Source organism: Pithys albifrons, chromosome 6, assembly GCF_047495875.1.
Source record: "Pithys albifrons albifrons isolate INPA30051 chromosome 6, PitAlb_v1, whole genome shotgun sequence".
NCBI classification, from domain to species: Eukaryota; Metazoa; Chordata; class Aves; order Passeriformes; family Thamnophilidae; genus Pithys; species Pithys albifrons.
Window position 1 is genome coordinate 54,298,676 of NC_092463.1, and position 22,681 is coordinate 54,321,356.

The 22,681-nt window shown below is 39.0% G+C and overlaps 1 protein-coding gene across 5 annotated transcripts in view; it reads right to left on the reverse strand.

The window, feature by feature from the left end:
* Positions 1-22,681, reverse strand: part of DENND5A (DENN domain containing 5A) — a 67,867-nt gene that overhangs the window by 26,262 nt on the left and 18,924 nt on the right. For 3 of the 5 annotated variants that reach the window (XM_071558941.1, XM_071558938.1, XM_071558943.1), the window contains exons 2-9: positions 22,395-22,466; positions 21,688-21,797; positions 20,355-21,015; positions 13,044-13,231; positions 4,137-4,454; positions 1,737-1,952; positions 603-837; positions 10-160 (exon numbers count right to left, since the gene is read on the reverse strand). In XM_071558941.1, the coding sequence (XP_071415042.1) occupies positions 10-160; positions 603-837; positions 1,737-1,952; positions 4,137-4,454; positions 13,044-13,231; positions 20,355-21,015; positions 21,688-21,797; positions 22,395-22,466 (1,951 nt within the window). The remainder of the gene's footprint in view (positions 1-9; positions 161-602; positions 838-1,736; positions 1,953-4,136; positions 4,455-13,043; positions 13,232-20,354; positions 21,016-21,687; positions 21,798-22,394; positions 22,467-22,681) is intronic. The other 2 variants (XM_071558942.1, XM_071558940.1) reach the window with 1 other exon arrangement.

Below are 22,681 nucleotides of genomic sequence, written 5' to 3' on the forward strand. Positions count from 1 at the left end.
CTTGCTTACTTGTTGCTTGCTGGTCCAGTGGATAAAACATCAGACTGAAGCTTGGGAAAAAATCCAAGCTCGTATTTCCCTTGTCCAATTTTCATGTCCAGCAAGTGTGGGTGGACTGCTGTGTGATCTATTTTTGCCAGCCTTAATTCAATAGATTTCTCTGAAATAGTAAGAGAGTTAATTTTTAAAGGTTTTTTAATCAGACACGTATCTGTAATCACACATCCTCAACTAAAAGTGGGTCTCAAATTTCAAGCAAGAGGTGGAAATTTCTTACTGATTTCAACAGATACACTAGTACAAGAGTGTGTAAAATATCAAAGGACTGCCATCAAAAGGAGAAAAATGTTTATCTTCTTAAGGTCAAACATTTTTCACACACAAAACATGCAGGAAAACAGCTGAGTTCAATTAAACTTTACATTAATTTCATCTCACATCTCAGCTTCCTATATAACATTTAGCTTTATACCTCAGCTATTTTGATCTCGGTTTTTTATTTTTGAGGTTTCAAAGCATGAATCATTACTTAACCTAATGCTTACAACAAACAGCAGTGACTAGTTGCACTAAGTGTCAAGAAAGTGCCTCATTACTCTTACCAGCCTCATCAATGGTTGTGCACTTTTGATACATGGATGTGCGCAGAGTCGGCGTCCTGACGTTCAGCAGCCTAATTTTATCCACCCTAGAATCAAATACTCTCAAAACAGGGTCTTTATCGTCATCATCATGGCACATAATCTTATTGTCAATAAAGGATGCAAACATTTGGGTCTCTAGGAATCTTGAGAGGAAAGGCAAGTAAGGTTCAGGCTGGTCTGACAAGAAAGATGCCTAACAGACAAGAAGAGATAAGAATGTTTTTGAGAGTCTGCTGAGAGACATCCACCCAAGCACCAATTTTTCTAATCAAGGAGATATTAGAGTGCTTTGGTGCCACTTAAAGCCTAGTTTTATTATACACACCAGTTCTATCCCCAAAACAGGCAGTCTGTATGAAATCTTCAGTATCAGGACACTCATCTACCATACAGCACAATAATTAGTAAACTCTGATTTTAGCTTTCCCACAATTTTCTAAAAATTTCAACAGAAGTTCAGCAAACCTCACCAACAATACCACAGGTGTGCATACTATGTACTTCTGGCTGAGCTCAAAGCTTATGAATCTGATGAGAATCACTTCATACAATTTGACTGGAATCAGATTAATGTTTCAGCAGACAGTGCTGCAACATGATCTTCACCCCCGTGAACTATTCTGCTGACAAATATCTGATCTCCAGTAAAGACAGTACAAAAATTTGAAGAACTGGGTCTTATGTTTCCCTAGAAAAGAGCTGGGAATGTACATGTACATAAATATTATCTGGGGTCGTGATTTACTTCATTAACACATTCAGCAATTCCGCTGGTTAAAAATCAGTGTTCAGTAGTGATATTTAATCTTCATGTAGAGGTTGGCCCTGAAGTGAGGCTTTCTAAGCTATTTTTCTAGAGCAAGCTGTATTTTTCTACAGTATGCTTCAAAGAGTATCTTTAGCTCTCTAAGTCTACACATGATGTATTTTTCCACACAACACATAAAATGTGATTTTCCTTGGGAACACTGAAATTTAAGAAAGAAATTACAATTTTGATAGTATTTTTCATTTGATGGCCCAATAAACAAAGCCTTAGGTTTGAATACTGTTTTACTTCTTACATTGACATATCTTATTACTACAACTTACTTTATCAAAGTTTTGCATTTGTTCTCTGTTTGTAAACCAAGATTCCTTGTCCTGACTGGGCTGAATGACAAATACTTCATAATCTGCAAACATTTGTGTAAAGCGGTTGGCAAAAACTTCACGAATTTGAATGTTCAGCTGGTAAATCTTGAATTCTTCTTCATCACACTGAATTTTAAGATCCTTTTTGCTACTGGTCTCCTCTCGCACCTCCAACTGAGAAAGCAAGGAAACACAAAGATAATTTGTATTGCTGCTTTGTCAGGTATTCTAGGTATACAACATTTTAATCTGCCATTCAGCTGCTACTCCTCAAGCCAACAGTTCAATTAAAAAAATTACTTACGAGTTTCAACTACTGTAATAAAAAGGCTATGTCAAAAGAAAAAGGTAGACAGAAAGCTTTGTCTAGGAAAGTTCTAATTTCAGTGAAAACCCCAAACCTACATTAGTACTGGTTACATTTTATATACTTTAGACTTTAAAAGGGTAAATAACAATCATATACGTGCTTACATATGCCATATATTAGTTTACTTTCTTTGACCCTTTGATCACCTGCACAGGCTTTTTAGGGGTTGTTACTACTCCTAAAAATTTGCACACTAGGCAAATCCATATATCTTCTGGTGTAAAATAAGTCCAGATTTAGTAGTGGTAGAGTTTAATACATACCAGCAATCAAATGAGGGCAGAAATGCACAGTAATAAGACGCTGTGTATGTCTAGTAACCAATTTCCCATAACCTAAGTCCTTAGCAATGTAACTCACAATTCATAATTAACACAGACCCCCCCGCCCCGAGTAATTTTTAATAAAAGAAAATGCATTTTCAGTTAGGGTGTGGGCTAAGATTTATAAGAACTGCAATATGAGATTGAGATACTCAATTCACATTAGTTTTGATAGGAACCAACTGTCTAGGGAAAAAAAATAACAAAGCCACAAGCATTCAAGCTCTAGTTTGAATACACATTTGCTCCCTCTGCCTTTGTTAATTATTATAAAAGGCACCACCACACATAATTAGCCATAATCTCTAGAGCTTACAACATCTGCACAACGATGCAGGGCTGCAGCTGTCCCACTCTGCTTAAAGCGGCTTGGCTATAGCAGCCCCAGGCCAGCTATAAATAAATACAGCCATGTTCCCTGCTGGAGAGCTCTGCTACTCACTCCCTTCTTCCACAGGTAGCTCATGAGTAGCATATTCCTCATTAATTTGGTATCTGGCATAAGGCAGGTTTTTTATTTACATACTTGAGAAAATGTTAACAGTTATAATATATACACTCCTATCATAACAAAAAAGGATGGTCAATGGGATTCGAACTACTATGTCAGGGAGTACACAGTAGATGAGCCCTGAATGCGCAAAACTTCCAAGAAATTAGAAAGACCTGTACCTTGGCCATCAGTTCCCAATCTATTCATCAAAAGAACAAAAGCCTTTTACTAGTTTTCCCCTGAGTAAGAAAACAAGGCAGAAGCAAAACCAGAGAAGAGGAACAGAGATGATTTCAGCATCTAATCCTGCTTGGTAACCAAGTGCTGCTTCTTGTAGCTCCCAACCCATAAAGCAGCACTCCCTCCAGCCTACCTCAGGTCACACCATTTCTGTCTCTGTTTGGCCCCACCTGTACTCCAAGTTACAGTCACACAGGTAGGAATCAGCCTCAGCAATAAAGAACTGGACAAGCTAATTTAAACATGTAAGAAATAAAACCTTGGCTTAGGCAGTTTTCACTTTGTTCCACAAAGGCTCAAAAACCCCACAGTGGCCTTTCACGTAGTACCTTTTACGCAAAAAGAGCCATAACACCTTTTTCCCCCCTCCCAATTCGGATCAGTCAAAAAAAATACAAACAGGATCATCACAAACTGTGTATATGCAGTTGCTGGGAATCAGACACTAATGCACTTTACAACATCAAGCAGAAAAAAGCATCACAGTATCCTGTGGTAAACATATTATACACAAGCAAAATTATATATATTCTATGCAAAAATAGAACGATATCTGTAGAAACCACAATTAGATTCAAACTTCAGCATTATCTAGATGTCAATTTTAGCCACTTCAATCATAATAAAGTGGTGCCTATTTTGAATAAATCTTAAAACTAAGAATAAACAAGGCAAGGTGTTATTTTTTAAACCCATTATCTAAGCAAAGAAATACTTGGAAGATAGCAAAGGTTTACATAGATGCTGCAGGCTTAAATCCCATTCCCCCTCTCCCTTAAGCTTGCCCTTGTCTCTACAGGTGTTCACAAGGTTTGTGAACACGTTAACATAAAGTTCTTTCTAGTGAAGCCAGACAAACTGTCTTTGGACCATGACTTCAGACCATCTGCTACTGCTGGTCCACAGAGAGTGCAGATAATTTCATACCTTACCTTTTCTAGACTTACACCTGTTCTTTTAACAAGAGCTTGGAGTCTTGCAATAGTCTCATTTTCCTTTAGCAGCTCATAGGAATTCAGAGGTGATCCTGCTATGTTCCCATTTCTTTTATCAGAAACCAAGTCACATGCTCTGAGGCTCTTCATCTTAGAGGCACTTTCACTGCAGTGAAGGTTTCCCTCAGGTGGAATTCCAAAAGCCATCAATATCTCTGAAATTTCCTGAATGAACTCAAGTTTGTTTGGAAACTGGGGTAGGTCTTCTGGCAGCTCAATGAAATGGTTGTCTACATCCACAAAGCACAGGTTAGCCTGGAATTTAATTTAGAACAGGATACCATTACAACATCACTAAGCACAGGGGTCACATTTTATTCCTCTTTAGGTTTTGTGCTTATTTAGAGATTCAAATGCATTTGCATGTGTTTGGTTATTTTGTAAAACAGACTTGCCCCAGCCGTAACTGAACTGGTCGGTGGGCTTTGAAGAAAGCAGCACAAGATCTACATTTCCAGGTCTTTCAAGGAGGTAACTGAGAAAGAAAATTCATACTAAGTATGAAAGAGATTGCAGCATAAATTAGGTACAGATGTGACTTTTTGCATACACACACAGCTAAATTTTAACTACAGGATATTTGCAATTCTATTTTATACAAGTGCATATGCAAGTAACTGCCTGTTCCTCAGATTATCAGTCCACTTCTCTAAAAGATTAGGTCAATTCTATTCTAATAAGTGTACTGATATTGCAGAAGCTGCAGTTATCTTGTTTTTGTAAACAACTTGAGAACGAAGGCAATTCTTTGGAGTGAGCAAATTTGTCTACAAGGGGAAAAATTAATTGAACTGGTTTCCATTCTGTTTCAATATCCAACTACTTTACCATCAAAAAGACCAACAGGGGGTGGAAATTTAAAAACAAAGAAAAACCACCTATGCAGCTTCCACAGCAAGATCAAAAGAAGCTCTGCATCCTTCAAGGTTTACCTCACTCTATATTTGGCAAAAGTTCCCCTTTTGGCTTCTGCATTGCAAAATCTGTTTCAAGACATTACATAACTACAAACAACACAGCAAGAACCCCATTCATGTGTGAAATCTGCTTGGAAAGTTACATACAGAGAAGAAACTTGGCTTTTCTGTAGAAGCATTTCAGTTTTTCTTCACTGCAGAATTAACATGGACTGTCATTTTTCTGTTTCATCTCTGATATACAAAATCTTCTCACTCAATTATTGGGTACTTTCAATCCAAGTTCACTGCATTATTCTAGGAGGCACACCTGAACTCAGGTCTAACTACAGCTTTGCAGTAAAATACTTACCAAGTCTATGAGAACAAACATATCTCCAGTTATTTCCTATGATTCATTAAGTGCAGAAGGATGGAAGCACTATTTAATTTAATTGGGGAAAAACAATTGGACGAGATTAACATCACATGAAATGAATGATGAATGATCCCAGAAATCAGAGCCATGTACACAAGCAGTGAAGCACCAGTAAGGACAAAGGAGTTCTGGCAGGATTTTGCTGTGGGACTGATCACAGGAAGACCAGAATATGACGTGCCTGACAAGACCTGTTCATTTAAGTGAACTGTTGTGAAAACAGACATTTAGTGCTTATCACGGGTTTAAATCTCTTGGCATTTCTACAGACCAGAGTTAGGGTGTCAATTTTCCTTAAAACACAAATATCATATTGAATTTACAACATTAAAATAAAAAAAAAAATTCTTAAAGCAGAACTCCATTGGACATATTACACTAGTTTGCACAGAACTTCGCATGACAAAGTCCAATTTATGCTCTGCTACAGTATCACCCACAGTTACACAGGTAAGCAGAATTCCTGATGTTTTAACATTTTAATACTTTGATTGACTTCTTATGCTCAAAGGAATGCATATAAAGCAGTGTAAAAGCTCTCACACAGATCCTTTACTGTAAATTAAATCAAAAACTAAACTAGGTGTTGGAAAAGAATCCAAGGTCAAAAAAGAGAATTAAGACTTTGATTCTGAAACAGTTTCTGCTGCACCCTAGAAAAACTTTTTCTTTCTAAATAGAGCAGGTGTCACAGTTGAAACTTCCCAAATATCAGTGCTGCTCCAAGACAGCAGATGGTGTGTGTGCCCACCCAGCAAGGCAGCCCCAGCCCCGGGCTGGGAATCCTCTCAGTGTGCACCTGCTGCCCATTCAAACAAACGTTCAGCCCAAAGGGACACCACGTACACAAGCACTCCCATGCTGCAAGTAAGCACCTGAATTTAGGAGCTTCAAGACTCCCACTATACACACGGCTCTGTGATGATTAAGAGTCAAGTCGGCTTATATTTATCAGGAACACTAAGCACTTCAGGACATGACAGAAATAAAGCTTTGAAACCAGACACAAAACCTACTAATCAGTGCCAAGGAAAAACAAAAGGCATTTAACTTGTCTCAAGCCGTCTGCAAAATGGCAAGACAGACCCACTAAGAAACTCTTCAAAGAGTTTAATTGTATTACTTCCTCTTACAACTTCCCTTAATTGATGCCATTCAAATTTTCTTCTCTTTTGGATTATCTACCTTAGCACAGATTCTGAAGAAAACATCACTCTGGTTAAGCTTGGTTGTACCTAACGAGCACTTGGCCAAAAAGGAACCAAATATTAACCTTACCAATATAGAAATTCTTGTCTTAACATTTAAATTAAACTCCTTGCCAATGGAAGAAAAAGCCAAATCTAATGTTTGCTAAAATTCGTTGTAGATATCTAAGTTCAACTTGCTAATTCTTCCAAAAGCTAAATTTCCCTTCTGCAGTTTCTCTCTAAGAGCAATACAATAATTTAAGCATTCTGAGCAACTAATGATGATTATGCAACTTACTATTACATTTCCCAAAAATTGCTCTATATGGAAACATTGGGGAAAAAACACATAAGATAGAGGACTATCTAGAGGGGCATAGGCAGAGAAGATTCAGTAGATGGCTTTGGCCTCTCCTAATTCAGGGAGACTGAGGACATCCTCAAGAACATACACACTTCTGAAAAGGCCATGTTCTTCAGGGAACAGAAGTGGCAGACACCTCACAAGCCCTTCAAGAGGTACAAAACCAACATTTTTCTGTAAAAATGAAATCTGAAGTAAGCAGACCATGAGTAACAGACACCAGAACAGTAAATCTCACTATGGTGCTGCTTTATAGAACCAACAGAACAGAACACCAATAAGGACAGAGGAGCTTTGCTCCTTAAAAACTAAGAAAAATGAAATGGCACTTGTTATTTATGAAATCACAGTCATTCAAAGCAATCCGCATGCTAGGAACTGGGCAAGTACACAAAGCAGAAAAATAAAGGAGTTCTTTGACCACAAAGGATTAGTTATTTTGTCTCTGGAGGGTTGAGTGGCTGTGAATGGCTGACAGCTCTGTATGTAAGACCTTGTGGATACACTGATCATTATTTTACACATGCAAAACTAAGATATAGACAAGATACTCAGCATATACTCATATGAGTAAGTAGAGATATAACTGAAAGAGCATCCTTAAGAAGTTAGCTGCTTGGTATTTCAGGTCTCTAGAACAGTCAAATATTCTTTTATTTGTTACTGAGATCTCAGTTTTCTGATCAAAGGAAAACCTCAAACAGTTACACACCACTTCAATCACAGATTGTCACAGGTGAGGACACATTGCATCATGTACAATAAAATGTTCTGAGACACTGCACTAAGGAACAAGGGTGTCACATCCTAATTTAAAAACTTATCCTTCTCAAAAACTTTTATCATCACCGGTAACAGGGTGTCCAGGTCAAAGTCTTACAAACTCCAGAAATGTGGATCTAAGTAAACCAATGTTCGTGTATCTGGTGCCAAAGCCTGAAGTCAACAGCATCACTTACCACGGGCTCAGTGAGGCCCAGACTACACCCATTGATTCCAAAGCCAAAGGACAATTGCAATTCTTCAATTTGACCTCAAGTACAGTAAGAGCCAAAGCCCCACACTGACCTAGCAAGGCCTGCATCAAGCCCACACCCTCCCTTTCAGCTCTGTTCAAAAGTACAGAAGGAATGCTGGCAAAAGGACACTTCTGCTTGAATACAGCACCGAAAAAGTAAAACCCGTTCATCTACAGCCTGTATCCCCTTCGTGCATTAGGTCCCAACCTTGCAAATAATCACCCTCTTCACACAACACACATGGCTATGCAAGCTTATACACACACAGCTGACCTGTGGAAAGTGTGTTTACAGTGGTCCTAAATTCTAAAGGACGCTCCTGTGTCATGCCTGCAAGGAAACAGTGACCTTCTGCACTTATCCTCAGCACTACTGTTCTCCATGCCAGCCTAGAATTTGTGACAGAACAGCTTAAAGCCATGGAAGCTTTCAGAAACTCAAGTTGCTGTTTAACACTGAAGAACAGGAAAACATAAAACTGAAGTCTGTCAATAAATTTGCAGTATAATCAAGCATCTATCAATCAGCAGATAGCCTGAGAATGCACAGAAAGCAGTGATTATCTTTAAATAATTATCTTGGTCAGTCTGGTCTCAATGTGCTAGCACCAAGAAGAAAACAGGCTTTTCAGGATATCTTCCTTATCTTCTAACACAACATACAAAAATAAAAGCCCACAGTTTGTTAAGATGTAGCATTGAATAACATCATTTTAATCGCTGAAATAAAAAAAACTGAGAAATATATAATCTGTCTTATACTAGCAGGAAACTGGATTTTAGGCTTTAAAGTCTTTCAATTTCTGTAGAAGAAAAAGCTATTGCCCCAAACCTTTGAGATCACTTCATTAAAAACCAGCTTTTAATTATATATCACTTTTGTTTTATTTAACCAGTGCTGTAAAACTCAGCACTGCTTATTTTCACTCAAAATAATTGCCATTTTTATCATTCTCCTAAATTTGTGATAAGTTGCACATGCAAATCCAGTAGCATGAAATGGCCAGCATTAACTTGCTTGTTAAAAATGTATTGCTATAGCACTGCAAAAGTTTCTTCAAAAGGAAATGCAAAGACACATCAAAAAACAATCTTACTTCAGCTCTTGCTAAGGTTGTGATCTGTGAGAAAGCTAAGTTAAACCACTTTTATGATCAATTTTACTGATAAACAAACCATACTTTTGCCAGCAACATCTGAAACAGCTACATGTTCCTCCCTTCCCCTTTGATATCTGCAGCACCTCATTCTAGCACCTCATTCTAGCACCTCTTCTTCCTTCTCCTCTGGGTTTCTTACAAGCTTCTGATGCAGCAATCAATGAAACCACAAGGATGCTCCTGCATGCACAGAGAGCCCTCAGCAAGGCAGTCATACCTATGAGAACAAGCATTGCATTGCTGACATGCACAAGAAACTTAACCCTATAGCCTTAAGAATTCTCTTCAGTTTTACTGGGCTACAGAGTCAGGTCTGCAAGCCATTGGTGAACTCCACTGAGTTCTTCACCTGGAATTGTTTTCTGATGTACCCAAGGGATAGTCTAAAACTTGACTTTTGTACTAATGCAATTATTTAGTTGAAGATTTTAATCATCACCTGACAAAGCATTAACTCCTAGAATACAGCTGCATTTCCATGCTCAAGCATCCCCTTTAAGCACTAGATGTGACTAAAATATGGGAGACTGCCACCACAAGCAGACCAAAACAAGCCTTATGGCATATCTGTGCAAGCCCTAAGCCAAGCCAAACCTAACCAAGTTGAGTATTTTCACATATATCAGCCCAAACCACTTCAAACAAGACAAATTAGTCTTTTTAAAACTTCATTGTAAAACCAAACTCAAGGAGTTTGCAGTGACACCGAGGTATTTGTGGTGTGCTAGACAGCAATATTATGTTTTTCCACAATGCCCTTCAACTGAGAAGTACTAATTAGATTCTCTAACAGCTCACCTCTGGCCCTTGTCTAATTTAGATACTGCTTTCTTTAACAGCAGCTGTCCCACGCATTCAGGTAAATAGATTAGCAACAGAGATGAAGTTTATGCAGTTTCAAGACAATGAAAAATAATTTTTTTGCAGAACTTGGAATAAATTATAACACAGAACAGCTCCCTATATACCCTTTGCAACAAGTGAGGAAAATTTTGATACTTACTGTATATACAAGTCAGCCTAGAGGAGTTCCTCACATAACCCTGATGATTTCATAAAGGTTCATATACATTCCAAACTTTAGAGACAAGCAATGCTAAATATTAATATCCCTCCTGTTACTGATCATAGATTTGTCTTTATGGAAGTACAAATAATGTAATCCATATGTCGTCTTCTGCTGTTCTACAACAACACATTACTCATGTTCCTTGGCAGTTTCTGTCAGGAATTAAGTGTAGAGCTTCTTTGGCACTCTATGGAAAGGGTATCCGAAAGCCTAATCATAATGCAAACTAGTTTTGAGATGAACCTGTAATCTGCAATGTTAACTATACTAAAGCTGACTGATTAAATTATTAATATCAGAAATGCCTTTACTGATCAGTAATTTCACGTAGTGAGACCAGCACCCACTTTGAATTCTGCTTTACATTTTAAAATTTTACACCTATTTCTTGCTGTAATGCAGGTTTTGCCGGGACAGGGGAAGGGGAGGGGAGGTTTGTTTGTTTTGTGGGGGTTTGGTAAGTTGGTTGGTTTTTCAAGCCAACCCTCTACAATAAAAATCTCAACAATAGTAAGCTCCTATTGTTCCCAGTCTACTTTGCCTCTTGAATAAGCACATCTATTGGCATAGGGTAACTTCCTAATTATTTACTAAGAGACTTAAAGACTCATGTCCATTTCAGTGCCATAGCTACAATCCCAGCCTGCAGTGCTAAGGACTTCAACAGTCCTTACTCAGCAATGACTCCCAAGGGGGTTTCTCAGACTAAGCCCTACTCATCATACACAAAGTTTCACTCTTCAAATAAGAAAGAGAAAAGCTGAAGCTTCAGAAGGACAAGTCCTGCAGCAAATCCCACCACACGGGAACGTTGCTGCTGGCACTTGTGCTGCACGTCCTCTCCTCCCAGACAACTCTAAACTTTGTAAGATACTCCCAAAAATCTACTCCTGCACCTTCTTAAAAGGCTACCTGTAAAACAAAATGTAAATTTAGGTGTCAGATTATCTTTCAATATTACTTGGATTTCATTTTTAACATCTAAAAGCAGATCAACTAACTTATTTTAAACCTCAAAAATAAGCAGATAAATCTCTTAAAAACTATTTACCTTTAAAATAATTGAAATATCTATTTGAAATTAAAATATGTTTATTTAATGGGAAGTATTACAGTGATTTTAAAATGAGGAAGCTCTTTACAAAGGAGGGCAGTCTTTTCTAGAAGTTTGGCATAACAGTGAAAACATCCATGGTGCATATTAACATGCATATCCACACATGCATCATCAGCTATTCTCTCTAAAAAGAGTACTAACCATATTAATTAGGCCTGTCAGTACCACGAAATTCTGTAAAAATCTAGTAAACCAAAGCCATGGTTTGTTTTTGCGGCAAGGACATGCACTACTCTGTTATTAATGATGCCACTGGGGGAAAAAAAAGAGATGGAGAAAAGAAAGAAATCAGGAGATTAAATACTTCAGTTTTCATAAAAAAATAACACAGTTTGAAAAAAGTTTTCCTTTGAACTCGCCAGGAAAAACAAATGAAAACTACCAGCATATGGATTTGCAAAAAAGAGCAATGTTGGCATGGAGACCAGACTGGAGGCTCACAAAAAAATATCTTGTCTAATTTCACTCAGCTTTTTTAAAAAAGAAGGTTTTTTGTGTCAAGCTATGTTGTAGCGCTGCCTAATCATGAAAATAAAAAACATCACCACAAAACCCTGTGCCTGACACACTTCTGCTTTCCCAGAAATGTAAATGGTAATACAAGAAAACAGTCAGAGAAAACAGCAGAGGTTAGGGAATCCCACCAGTGCCTGTAAGTGGGGTGTTTCCATGGTTTAGCCAGTTCCTCCCCTGCAAGGTCACACCTGCAGTGAGCAGACTGTAACAGGAGCCAGGTATTTCCTCTGCTACCTTGAGTAGTGCTCAGCCACTTTTAGTCCCCTGATCCTCACAAGCAGCTCTTAAATGCTCTTCACCCTTCCCTAAAAAGAGTGCCCGTGAAGTGAACAATGGGATAAAATAAAAACAACTTCTAAGCAGTTTTAAGTCATTCCCAGGCCCATGTAAGAGTTGCAGAACCTTAGAGACCACTTGTTTCTTTCTCCTTTTTATACAGGGGTTGCTGCTACCCAGTGCCCCACTACGAGGGAGGACTTCTGAGTACCACCCCAATTAGCACCAGTTTGCTCAAGTACATGCTGACATTTTGCTGCAAACTGAAGCATTCATTCTGAAGAAAATCTGAAATAGTCCTTTGCAGACACCTGGCAGGTTGGACCCATGTAAATCAACCCCAACTCAGAAATTCAGTGCAGGGAAACCCAGCCCAACTCATGTAGACAGGAACCAGCACAGCATTGAAGCCAGTGCAGCTCTGCTCAGTCACCACCACACAGAAGCAGCTGTGTGGCCTTTTGGCCACAGCTGGGGAATTTACACTGCACTTCCTTGCACCTCTTAGCATTACAGGGTTAAGTTGTGTACAAGAAAAAAGTGTTCTTTCTGTAACCCCAATGCATCAATTCCTGTAAAATTACAGTTTCATTTCATCACAGCACACAATTTCAAAAGCAGGGCTTTATCTATTTCACCAGATTTTCCTCAGCATCTCCAAGAATTAAAGACTGATCCAAACCAGAGCCAGCAAGAACTTGACAATGGCTGTTGGAGTTTGCATTGCTGTTTTGGCTCATCTCTCACTCCCCTCATAGTCATGGACAATATTTAATCAATCAAGACAAGCTCCTCTCACCTCTTGAGGAAGTTCCAGCTTAGACCTGTCATCCAGCCCATTAGAGTGCAAGCCCATGAGGTAAGGGACTGGAGCGTCTAGAAAATGAAGGAGGGATGCTGGAAGGATAGGAACATACACATGCTGCCACTGAAATGGAAACATGAGTGCTGTGATGGTCTCTGCCACGGTCATCAGCCTCTGATAATCTGAAAAATATCAAGAAAAAAGTAATTTTTTTCACAAATATTTTCAAGTAAATTAATTTAAGCTAAGAAACAAGAGCTTGCTTGAAAACAGAAACCACAAAACCCAAGACAAGCTGAGTGGCATCGCAATGAAAGCCCAGACCTGCACACCCAGCACATTTGCTGAAACAACAAAGAGCTCAAGGCAAAGTAGGTCATTCTACAAGTCATATGGAAATGAACAACTTGAGTCTTAATGCATGCTAAGTCACTTTCTGTCACCTACACCAGGGTCACCAGGAGCACCAATTTGAGTACAGAGGCAGTACTGTAATCAACTAAGAAACACATCGGAAATAATTTCTATTCTCAATGCTTATGACTTTCTATGGAAGTCTTGGATAAAACCCAATGCATCTGGTATCTCTCAGATAAACACTTTTTAAGAGTGTTTCAATCTCTGTAAAGCATGCTGTGTAGCAGCCAACCCAACAGTGTGACTGAAATAACTATGGAGAAAATAAAAAGGATCAGCTTCATTTATCCTTTGCAATGTATGACCAAAGCCCCAGTTCAGTGTAAAAACAACTTCTCTCCTCCTAGAATTTAACAGCAGTGATAAATGTACCTCTGCAATATGTCAAAAAGGTATTTTTACTTAGCAGCTGGTGGCTAGAGCAGTTCACACTGCAGTGTGCTGGGCCAACACCTCACCCTCTCCCTGCAACTCCTGATTTAAGGGGGTTTGGTATCTACCCACCATAAAGGGGGAGGCAACACCAGATGAACTCGGAGTGTGTGTTCTAACACCACTGTTGAAATATGCTATTGAGCTGCCAGGCTGGAAAGAGGATAAAATAAACTCACAGGACTAGGACAATTTCTACCTTCAGTCAAACTATAAATATAGCACAAATTGGAGACAAAGAATGTCTTTATCATGATACTGCAACAATATCAAATTCCAGATAGGAAAGGAAGGGGGAAGGGAAGGAAGGGAAAAAAATCAGTAAACTGTGTTGGGGTGTGGGGTGTGCACATCTTCTTACATGTTCATAAAACTAGACACTGAAATTGGAAAAGACGAATGCACAGGCTCAGGTGTGGAGGGTTCTGAAGTTGTCACACTGTTGCAGAGGGAAGATGAAAACTGCAAGAATAACATTTGTTGCAAACACTCTGAATAAAAAATTAAGCTTAACTGTGCACTTCCCAAAGTTATGGCTTTGATTCTATCCTTTAGCCAGCCTTCACTCAGACTTCAGAAAGCAGAAGAAAAAGGGCCAATAAATTCAATTCCTGGCATTCATGATTAATTTTGTTTAAGGACAAAGTTGCAGAGTTTGGGGTCTGTAAAGAGTTCCACAACCCAAGAGGAACTCAACATAGGTTTTGTTAACATCAGTCATAATTCTGCAACTTAAGCTTTTGATTTTTTCTTTTCAGATCAAACTGTGTTAGTAGAAAAGGTTATTGCATGGAGCTACCTGTCACTGCCTCACAGTAGAACTATGATGACCAGAGGGGCCCTCAATCAAAACAGATGAGAACAGTTGAAACAGCTCAAAGTTTTTGCCAAAAGCTTATTTGGACTGAAACACGACAGGGGACAATGAATGAACACTACCAGCAGCCCTCCCCTATTCTGCGTGGACATGGACAGCAGCTTTTGCCTGCACAGCTACTTTGGGTTTGCAGCTTTAATCACAGCCTGACTGCAAGGAAGTGATGAATTAATGATAAGCTTTAGGACGAAAAAGAATCTATTCCATACCCTATTTTTTTCAGTTATAAATGTAGCCATAGATACACCAACATTGCAGATGGTTTGCATTCAGCTTGTTTATTTGAAAGAGCAAGTCTCAGAAAAGAAACAGTGTTTTCCTACTACACAAAACCCAGTCTAATCCTGCTGGCTAATTTAAATACAACTACTCCCTCTGTCATTAAGCTAACTTTAGTATTAGCCTTTCAAATTAATTACAAAGTAACATCAATAATTCAGAATTTCTGTCCACTGGGCAGTCAGCCCCTGCCACTGAGCTATCTGCAAATGTAGCTCTCTGATCCTGGATACCCACATGGCTTAAGCCATTCCCAACCATTTGGCCTGCACAGTGGCAGCCTACAAGGAACAGTGACTGCATTCTGCAGGCACTGTGCGTGTCAGGAGCTGTTGGCAAAAGCCAAGGACAAAGGAAAGAAACCTACAAACATAAACCAAAATAACTTCAATGTTTCCTTAAGCTATACCTATCCTGAGAGGGTATGGAGGGTTTTGGGGGTTTAAAAAAGAAGCAAGCAGCACGCTTCTAGTACCAAACAATCAGAGAAGATTTAAAAATAACAACAAGAAAAACTGAAAAGAGTGAAGAAGTACTTCAGTAGTGGTGTTGCTCTTGTTCTTGAAATCAGAATGTGCTTATTCTGGTGCCAATGACACAGTGTTTTGGCTTCATAGTGTACAATAGCACTGGTAGGGAAATAACACACCACTAGGGCACTATCAGTTTGGAAAGTGCTTGACTGATCACTGAGCAAGGAAAAGAAAATCCACTACTTTTTAATATGGCCACTTAAGAACACAGAAAAGGGTTGATTCATTATTCTTGCCAATTACTATAGATAAAGCATATTATCTCTTAAAGTGTGTATGAGCAGTTATTTGCACTAGCATTTATCTATATCTACTATACATACACATTTTTCTTGATCTTTAAAAAGCCAGTAAATCCAGAGAAAAGAATTGAGGAGTCTTGGGTCTGGAAAAAAGGGTCTGGAGCAGGATGGGAAGAAGGCAGCAGACATAAGGTCCATGATTACACCTCTCTGTTTTCACATTCCACCAGAGAGAACTTTGTTGAATGTCTACAGAAACTCTCTGCTTTGGTCAAATTTAAAACCATTGTATGATCACATTCTGGAATATTTCTTCCTCTTAATCTTCCTACTTCATGGATCACAATGAAATACTGTTGCACTTGTCCATTAACTCACTAGTAACTTCAAAACACCTGTGGCTGCAGTAAGAACCACCTGTCCTTGGTAGAAGCAGTGGGCCAGAGTACTTCCTATTTGTGTTCACTTCTGTGTCTGACAGGTTGATTCAAGGTGGCTGCACCAATCAGCAAGTTTCCTAAATCACTGGAGGCATAAAAATAAAGTGTTCTGTATAAGAGGGGAGAGGCAGCATGGGACTAATACTGCAAAGAAATTAAACTAATACTTTAAATCTCCAGAATTAACATAATTTTAAACAAGTAGAACAAAAATGGGGAGGTGAAAAAACCCTTTATTTGTACTTTAAATGGCAGCAGACAGTAAATACCCAGAAAATAACACTATTAAAGATCACAGTCTGTGGCAGCACCACATTACATTTCTCCATTTTTTTGTTTTAAGCTGTTTAGAAAAATCACCTCCAAGTAGATTTCACAGCTGTCTTAACACAGAGCACACTTTGCAGAAAAGCTTGAGGTGCAATCTGAGATAAGGAATAAGTATATTTCACAGATACAAGAGCAATATAAATTGCAGGAATGCAAACCACCTCCCACAGAATAATCTGGTAAGGGCTCTACTGCAGGCCTCCAGCACCACTGTCTGACACAATTCCTCAGCACTGGCTCAGTACCAGCAGCAGCTTCAGATTCTTTACTCTCTTACAGGTACCTGCATGCCTCTAACATTTTTCCAAATGGGAGACAGGTCTCTCAAGAGGACAATCAAACTGAGGTATTTATTCCCTACATTTGGCTTACACCAATCCAAAACACACAGGCTGTGCTAATATAGTAGAACAAAAGAAGAATTTCCAGAGGCATCAAGTCAGAAACACATCAAAGAAATCTTAAACCAAAACACAATCACTGTCAAGTGAAGTCACTCCTACTCCAAGCACTAATTGCAACTTCATATGCTAAATAATTTGTTTTATACAGCACTGCACTTGCCAGCAAAGTCAGAGTCACAGAATCATAGAAAGGTTTGGGTTGGTAGGGACCTTAGAGTTCCTCTCATTTCAAACCCCCTACCATGGGCAGGGGACACCTTCCATCAGAACAAGTTGCTCAAAATTCATGTCCAGGGATGGGGCATCCACAGCTTCTCTGGACAACCTGATCCGGTGCCTCACCATCCTCCCAATAAAGAATTCCTTCATCATATCTAATCTAACCCTCTTTCAGCATTATTTCACCATTCCCCCTTGTGCTGTCACTCCACACTCTTGCCCAAAGTCCCTATCCAGCTCTCTTGTAGCCCCTTCAGGTACTGGAAGGGGCTCTAAAGGTCTCTCTGTATCATTCTCTTCTCCAGGCTGAACAGCCCCAGCTCTCTCAGCCTGCCTTCACAGGAGAGGTGCTTCAGCCCTCTGATCTTCATGGCCTCCTCTGGGCTCAATCCACCAGGTCCATGTCCTTCCTGTGTTGCGGGTCCCAGAGCTGGACAAAGTATTCCGGGGTGGGTGTTATCAGAGCAGAGTGGGAGAATCACCTCCCTCAATCTGCCTGTCATGCTTTTTTTGTTGCAACCCAGACCACCAAGAGTTTTGGAGTTTGGTTTTTATTTTGGTAGAATTTTATTGTTATGCTTGTTTGTTGTTGGGGTTTGGTTTTTTTAAGTAAATCTTACAAACCCTATGATCCTGACACATACTGTTCTAAATCTAAAACCATTCAATGAATATCATAACCTCATCTGACAAAGCAGAACAAGACATTATCGCCACCACCACAAATGTCCTGGGTTTGAGCACCAAGAGATTAAGCAAACCCAAAGGATGCTAAAAACAGTAATATTTATATTCTGAAGAACAATCTAGACCTCATACTGGTGTGCATGCCAGAATGTGATCAAGCCTTTACAGAATTAAAGCAATTTCTGATTCCACTTAGAATGGAAGTGCACCATAACGTGTATCTCCATTCAACCTTCCCTGTTTTACAAACAACAAAAACCAGATGTTACTCAACCATAATGAAGAAAGCAGAATGTATTAGGAGCATATTCCATCTAAAAAAAACCCCAAAAGCAAACAAACTCTCCAAAAGAAAAGGGGGGAAAAAAGCACAGGGATTAAATCCCTCAGAAACTACCTAAGCTATGTTTCAAAGAACATTGGCTACTGTGACTGGGAAGGCACTGCTGCAGCCAGTTCACCAAAGGGGAGGGCCAAAAGTGAGCAAACAAGTACAATTCTTTACCTACTGAAGGAAGACTTTTCAGTCAAAAACTATAGGTGACAACTTGACAGAGAGACTGGACACTTCCATAAGGTACAACAGTCCAACTGAGCTGAAGCTTGGGGTGAGACAGGGGAACAGTGGACAGAAACCACAGTAACTCATCATGAGTCCTTTGAACTCCAAATGTCTGTGCCTACAAACAAGAAACTCAAGTGTTCCCAGGGCTATTTTAAGCTTCTTTAATTAGCCACTGATCAGACACTTGGAAAGACCCCAAGACAGAAACTTGAACCTATAAATATGACTTGGAAAGAGAACTCAGACCACAGAGGACTAGTCCAGGAGTCAGTTGAGCTCCAGCCTGGGAGAAAAGAGTTACTCATAACATAACAGCCCAAGAAGAGATCTGGGAATGCTATTCCCATATGGCGAGGTATGCACTGCTTTTCTTGAGGAGCTTCCCACCATCCAGGCACACGTGATCCCACCAGAGGAGGCCTCAGGCCAATGGGACCCTCACTCTTCTTCAGACTGAAGAAACTGATGTTTGAATCCTCCACTGGTGGGACACAGGTATCCACATAAACAAACTCTTCCTAAATGTCAAACATATAAACACCTGATCCATTTCTGGAGAAACCATGAAAGAAGTTTGTCTGATAGACACGGATTTCTAGATTTGCTATCAACAATAAGCAAAGTAATTTGGGGTTTAAATCTAAGACAGCAACGACTATAGGGTCCAGTAAGTTTTTTGACTGTATCTGAGTTACTGGGCAGTTTCTCTCCTGCAGTTCACAGAGTTTATACAATAAATTAACACCCTACTGCCATTATACACTTTTAATCACCTTGACTGTGCACACAAATCTATCTTTGGCTTTAGTCTATGCACAGATCTCAACACACAAACATCTGTACTTTGTGCTTGGAAAAGGCTGCTAGTAACTGCAGGTTATATTTTCTAAATAGCTACAATTTGTATTCTACATATTTCCATGACAGCTCAATAGAAGAAAACATGAGAAACAGATTTCAGTAACACCATGGCATATTCCTGGATTCATCTTGGGGTCTTTTAGGCCTCTTTACCACTACAATAAAGCAGTGTTCAGAAAGCAGTCTGTCTTTTTTAAACCACACCATTATGGATGAGTAGGTCTGGATTACTGCTAGTCAGCTTGGGACAAAAAAAGAGTAGAGAAATTATCTTTTGGCATAATTCCACATACTCTGTGTTAGAGCAACAAGATGCAGAGTAAGAAGGTCAGTACCACAAATTTCAACACAGAAAACAGATAGCACTCCCACAGTACTCACTAATTGATACACATGCTATTTCAGCCCAGTTGCTGCTTATCTTCTTCAAAGAAAACTTTAGCTACTTGGCTTCAGCAGTAACTGTTTCAAGGCCTTAACAGAGATAGGGGATTTAAATTCAGTCAAACAAAACTTTTTTAAAGTAGTTACCCTTCAAAGTAACAACTTGAATGTTACATTAGGTACTCAGAGGAGATTATATTTGCATCATTAACTGTTCTTCAGATTGAGATATATAACTAACTACACGTCTTCTCAAAATGCACGGGTAGTTTGGCCCAGACAGGAAAGAATTCAGCTAAGCAGCTAGAGAGGAACATGGAAGAAGGCAAATGGCTTTATCCAATAGCACAGCTCCAGAGCCAACAATAATGGTACCAGTCAACCCAAGAAATAAAGGTGATTATGTGAAAGCCCGAAGGTTTAAGCTTAGGTGTCCAACAGCAGGAGCCAATGCAACTCTCTCTTTGCGACTCCAGTTCTTTCCTTTACATTAAGACCTGCCCACAGATGAGTCAGACTGCATTAGCTCATGCCACATTAATGCAGCTATCCTGCTGTTTGTGTGGTTTTTAGAATTCAAGAACAACAAGACCTTGTACAACTATAAGGTAAAAAAACAAAACCCAAGTACTCACGCTGTGAATAAAGCAGTATCTGAAACTCCAAGAGGGCACAGGTAAAGAGTTGAACAACATTTTCTACTCCAAGCAATTCAAAAACTTCTTTAACTGGAAAATCAAATAATGGCAGTTCACTGGTGCTTGGCCTCTGGCAGATAATTGGTCCATAAACACCTGAAAATTTTAATGACCTTCCTGCTGGAGGAAGAGGAACCTCATAGAGAATATTGTAGATGTAGCTTTCTAAAGGTAGCGGTGGTGGCTGAGGTGAAGTCACTGCTTGGTGAAGTTGTTCCAGTACTTTCTTACAAGCCTTCATAAAAGACATTGGAGTAATCAGACAAATGCACTTTGAGACATAGAGTGTGTCTCTGCTGATGTCATAGGAGTTAAACCGCTGGAGCTTTGAAACAGAGGTGCCATTGCAGTCCCCAGTGCTGCTGCAGCTCTCCTTGTCGTTTGTGGGTGGAGTATGAAGAATGTCATACTCAGCATTGTGCATGTGATACAACGTCTGCATTGCACTGCAGATCTGTTTGCTTGTGACCTCCTCAAAAAACGTGAGAGAAAATCCAAATGTCCGTGAGCCATCTTCACGAGTAATAATGAAAGAGTGGAACTGAGGTTCCCTGCAATCTGCTTGTGTCTTGAAAGCAAGCCCTTTAGGCATACACAGCTATAGAAAAGGGAGAAGGTGAGATAATAACCATTAAAACACACTTTTCTCTCCCCCCAGAAGCATTGGTGAAAATGAGATTTAGAATACACAGAATGCCATCATGTTTCACTTTAAATTCTGTTAAGTGTTAAATCTCTGCACAATATGAACCTAATTCAAAAAAAAAAAAGAAACTTATCAAAAGGGCTGTATCCAGTGTCTATTGAAATTCATAACCATTTCATTACCAGCCTCAATGGGAATAAAATAACAAAATACAATCTCAGATAAAGGAAAGTATTTTGGTCACCAAGACAAGAAACCGGACAAAGAACTACATTTTATCTAATTTAAAAAAACACACTGCATTCCATTAAAGAGAAAAATTATGCACAAAAAGCCAGATTCATTAATTGCAGACCAATTTTTTTTTCTACCAATTCTCTAGAACATAACATAAAAAACCTGTAAAAGAACAAAAAATCTCTCCTAGGCACTTACTCATTTGCCCCAAAATATGACCTAATTACATGAAAATGTCTTTTGAGTTGCCCAATTTAGAGAAACTCACGATTATTTCCAATCTATAACAGACTTCCCATTTTTCTGTCAAAGAAAACACAGATTAATGCCTTCAATTGTCAAAGTAAGTTTTTGTCTTAAAAACAAAAGCCATTAAGTCATACTGACCATTCCCACTGCATCCTGGTCAAAAGGGTTCCATTCAACATTCTCAGGATAACGAGCAAGAACTTTGGATTTAAATGTGCGTCTTAACGGAGTCTGTTCAAAGTTTTCCCCTGCAGATAAAATACAAAACCAGAAGCAAATGTTTCATTCTCTTTTTACGCTCAAACAAGGCAAAAAAGCAGGACATCAGCAGGTAGATGCGAGGATAAGTGAATTAAGGACACACTCCTTTTAAGAGAAACAGAAAATGCAAGACAGTTGGTTAGCATATAGTCAGACTGCAGATATTAATTAGCAAGGATTAGCACTGTAATAGTTTATGTCATTAGGGATCTGTGCTTTTCCTTAACTCTGACAATCTTGAGACTGTGGTCATTTCCTAAGCCACTCTTCACATATTCCAGATTCTCATTAAAGTGTAGCTAAAGCTTCACTTTCAGTGGAATTTTGTTACCAAAGAAAAGCACAAATAGACAAGATGCAAAGATGATGCAATTTTTAGATAGACATACAAGTGACATCATGAGATCACTTAATTTAGTTTTTGAGACTTAGGAAAAAAAGATATTCACCATCTATTGCAAGAAGTTAGCTGTGAAGAAAGAGTCTAGAAGGTTAAAAGATCAGGAACCACAGAAACGTCCATGAAGAGAGTATCAGATGAACAAAGAATTGTGCATTTTTTTTCCCCACACTTTTTCCTTTACCTTCTGTTGCACTTGAAATGAAACAGCTGCCACCATCTCGGGTTTTAGCGGCCTGTATATACTGGCATAAAGCTATATAACAAATAAAAACAACACTGCATTACAAATTTCATACTGTTGACTGCAATCACATCGCTAACATAACCAGTAAAAATCATAAAAATATCCAGAATCAACATGCATAAAAGATAGTCTACCTTCCTAAGATGCTTTTCATACATATACAACTTACACAGATTTTTCATTTTATGTACATATTTCTTGTAGGAGATGATCAGTATGTAACA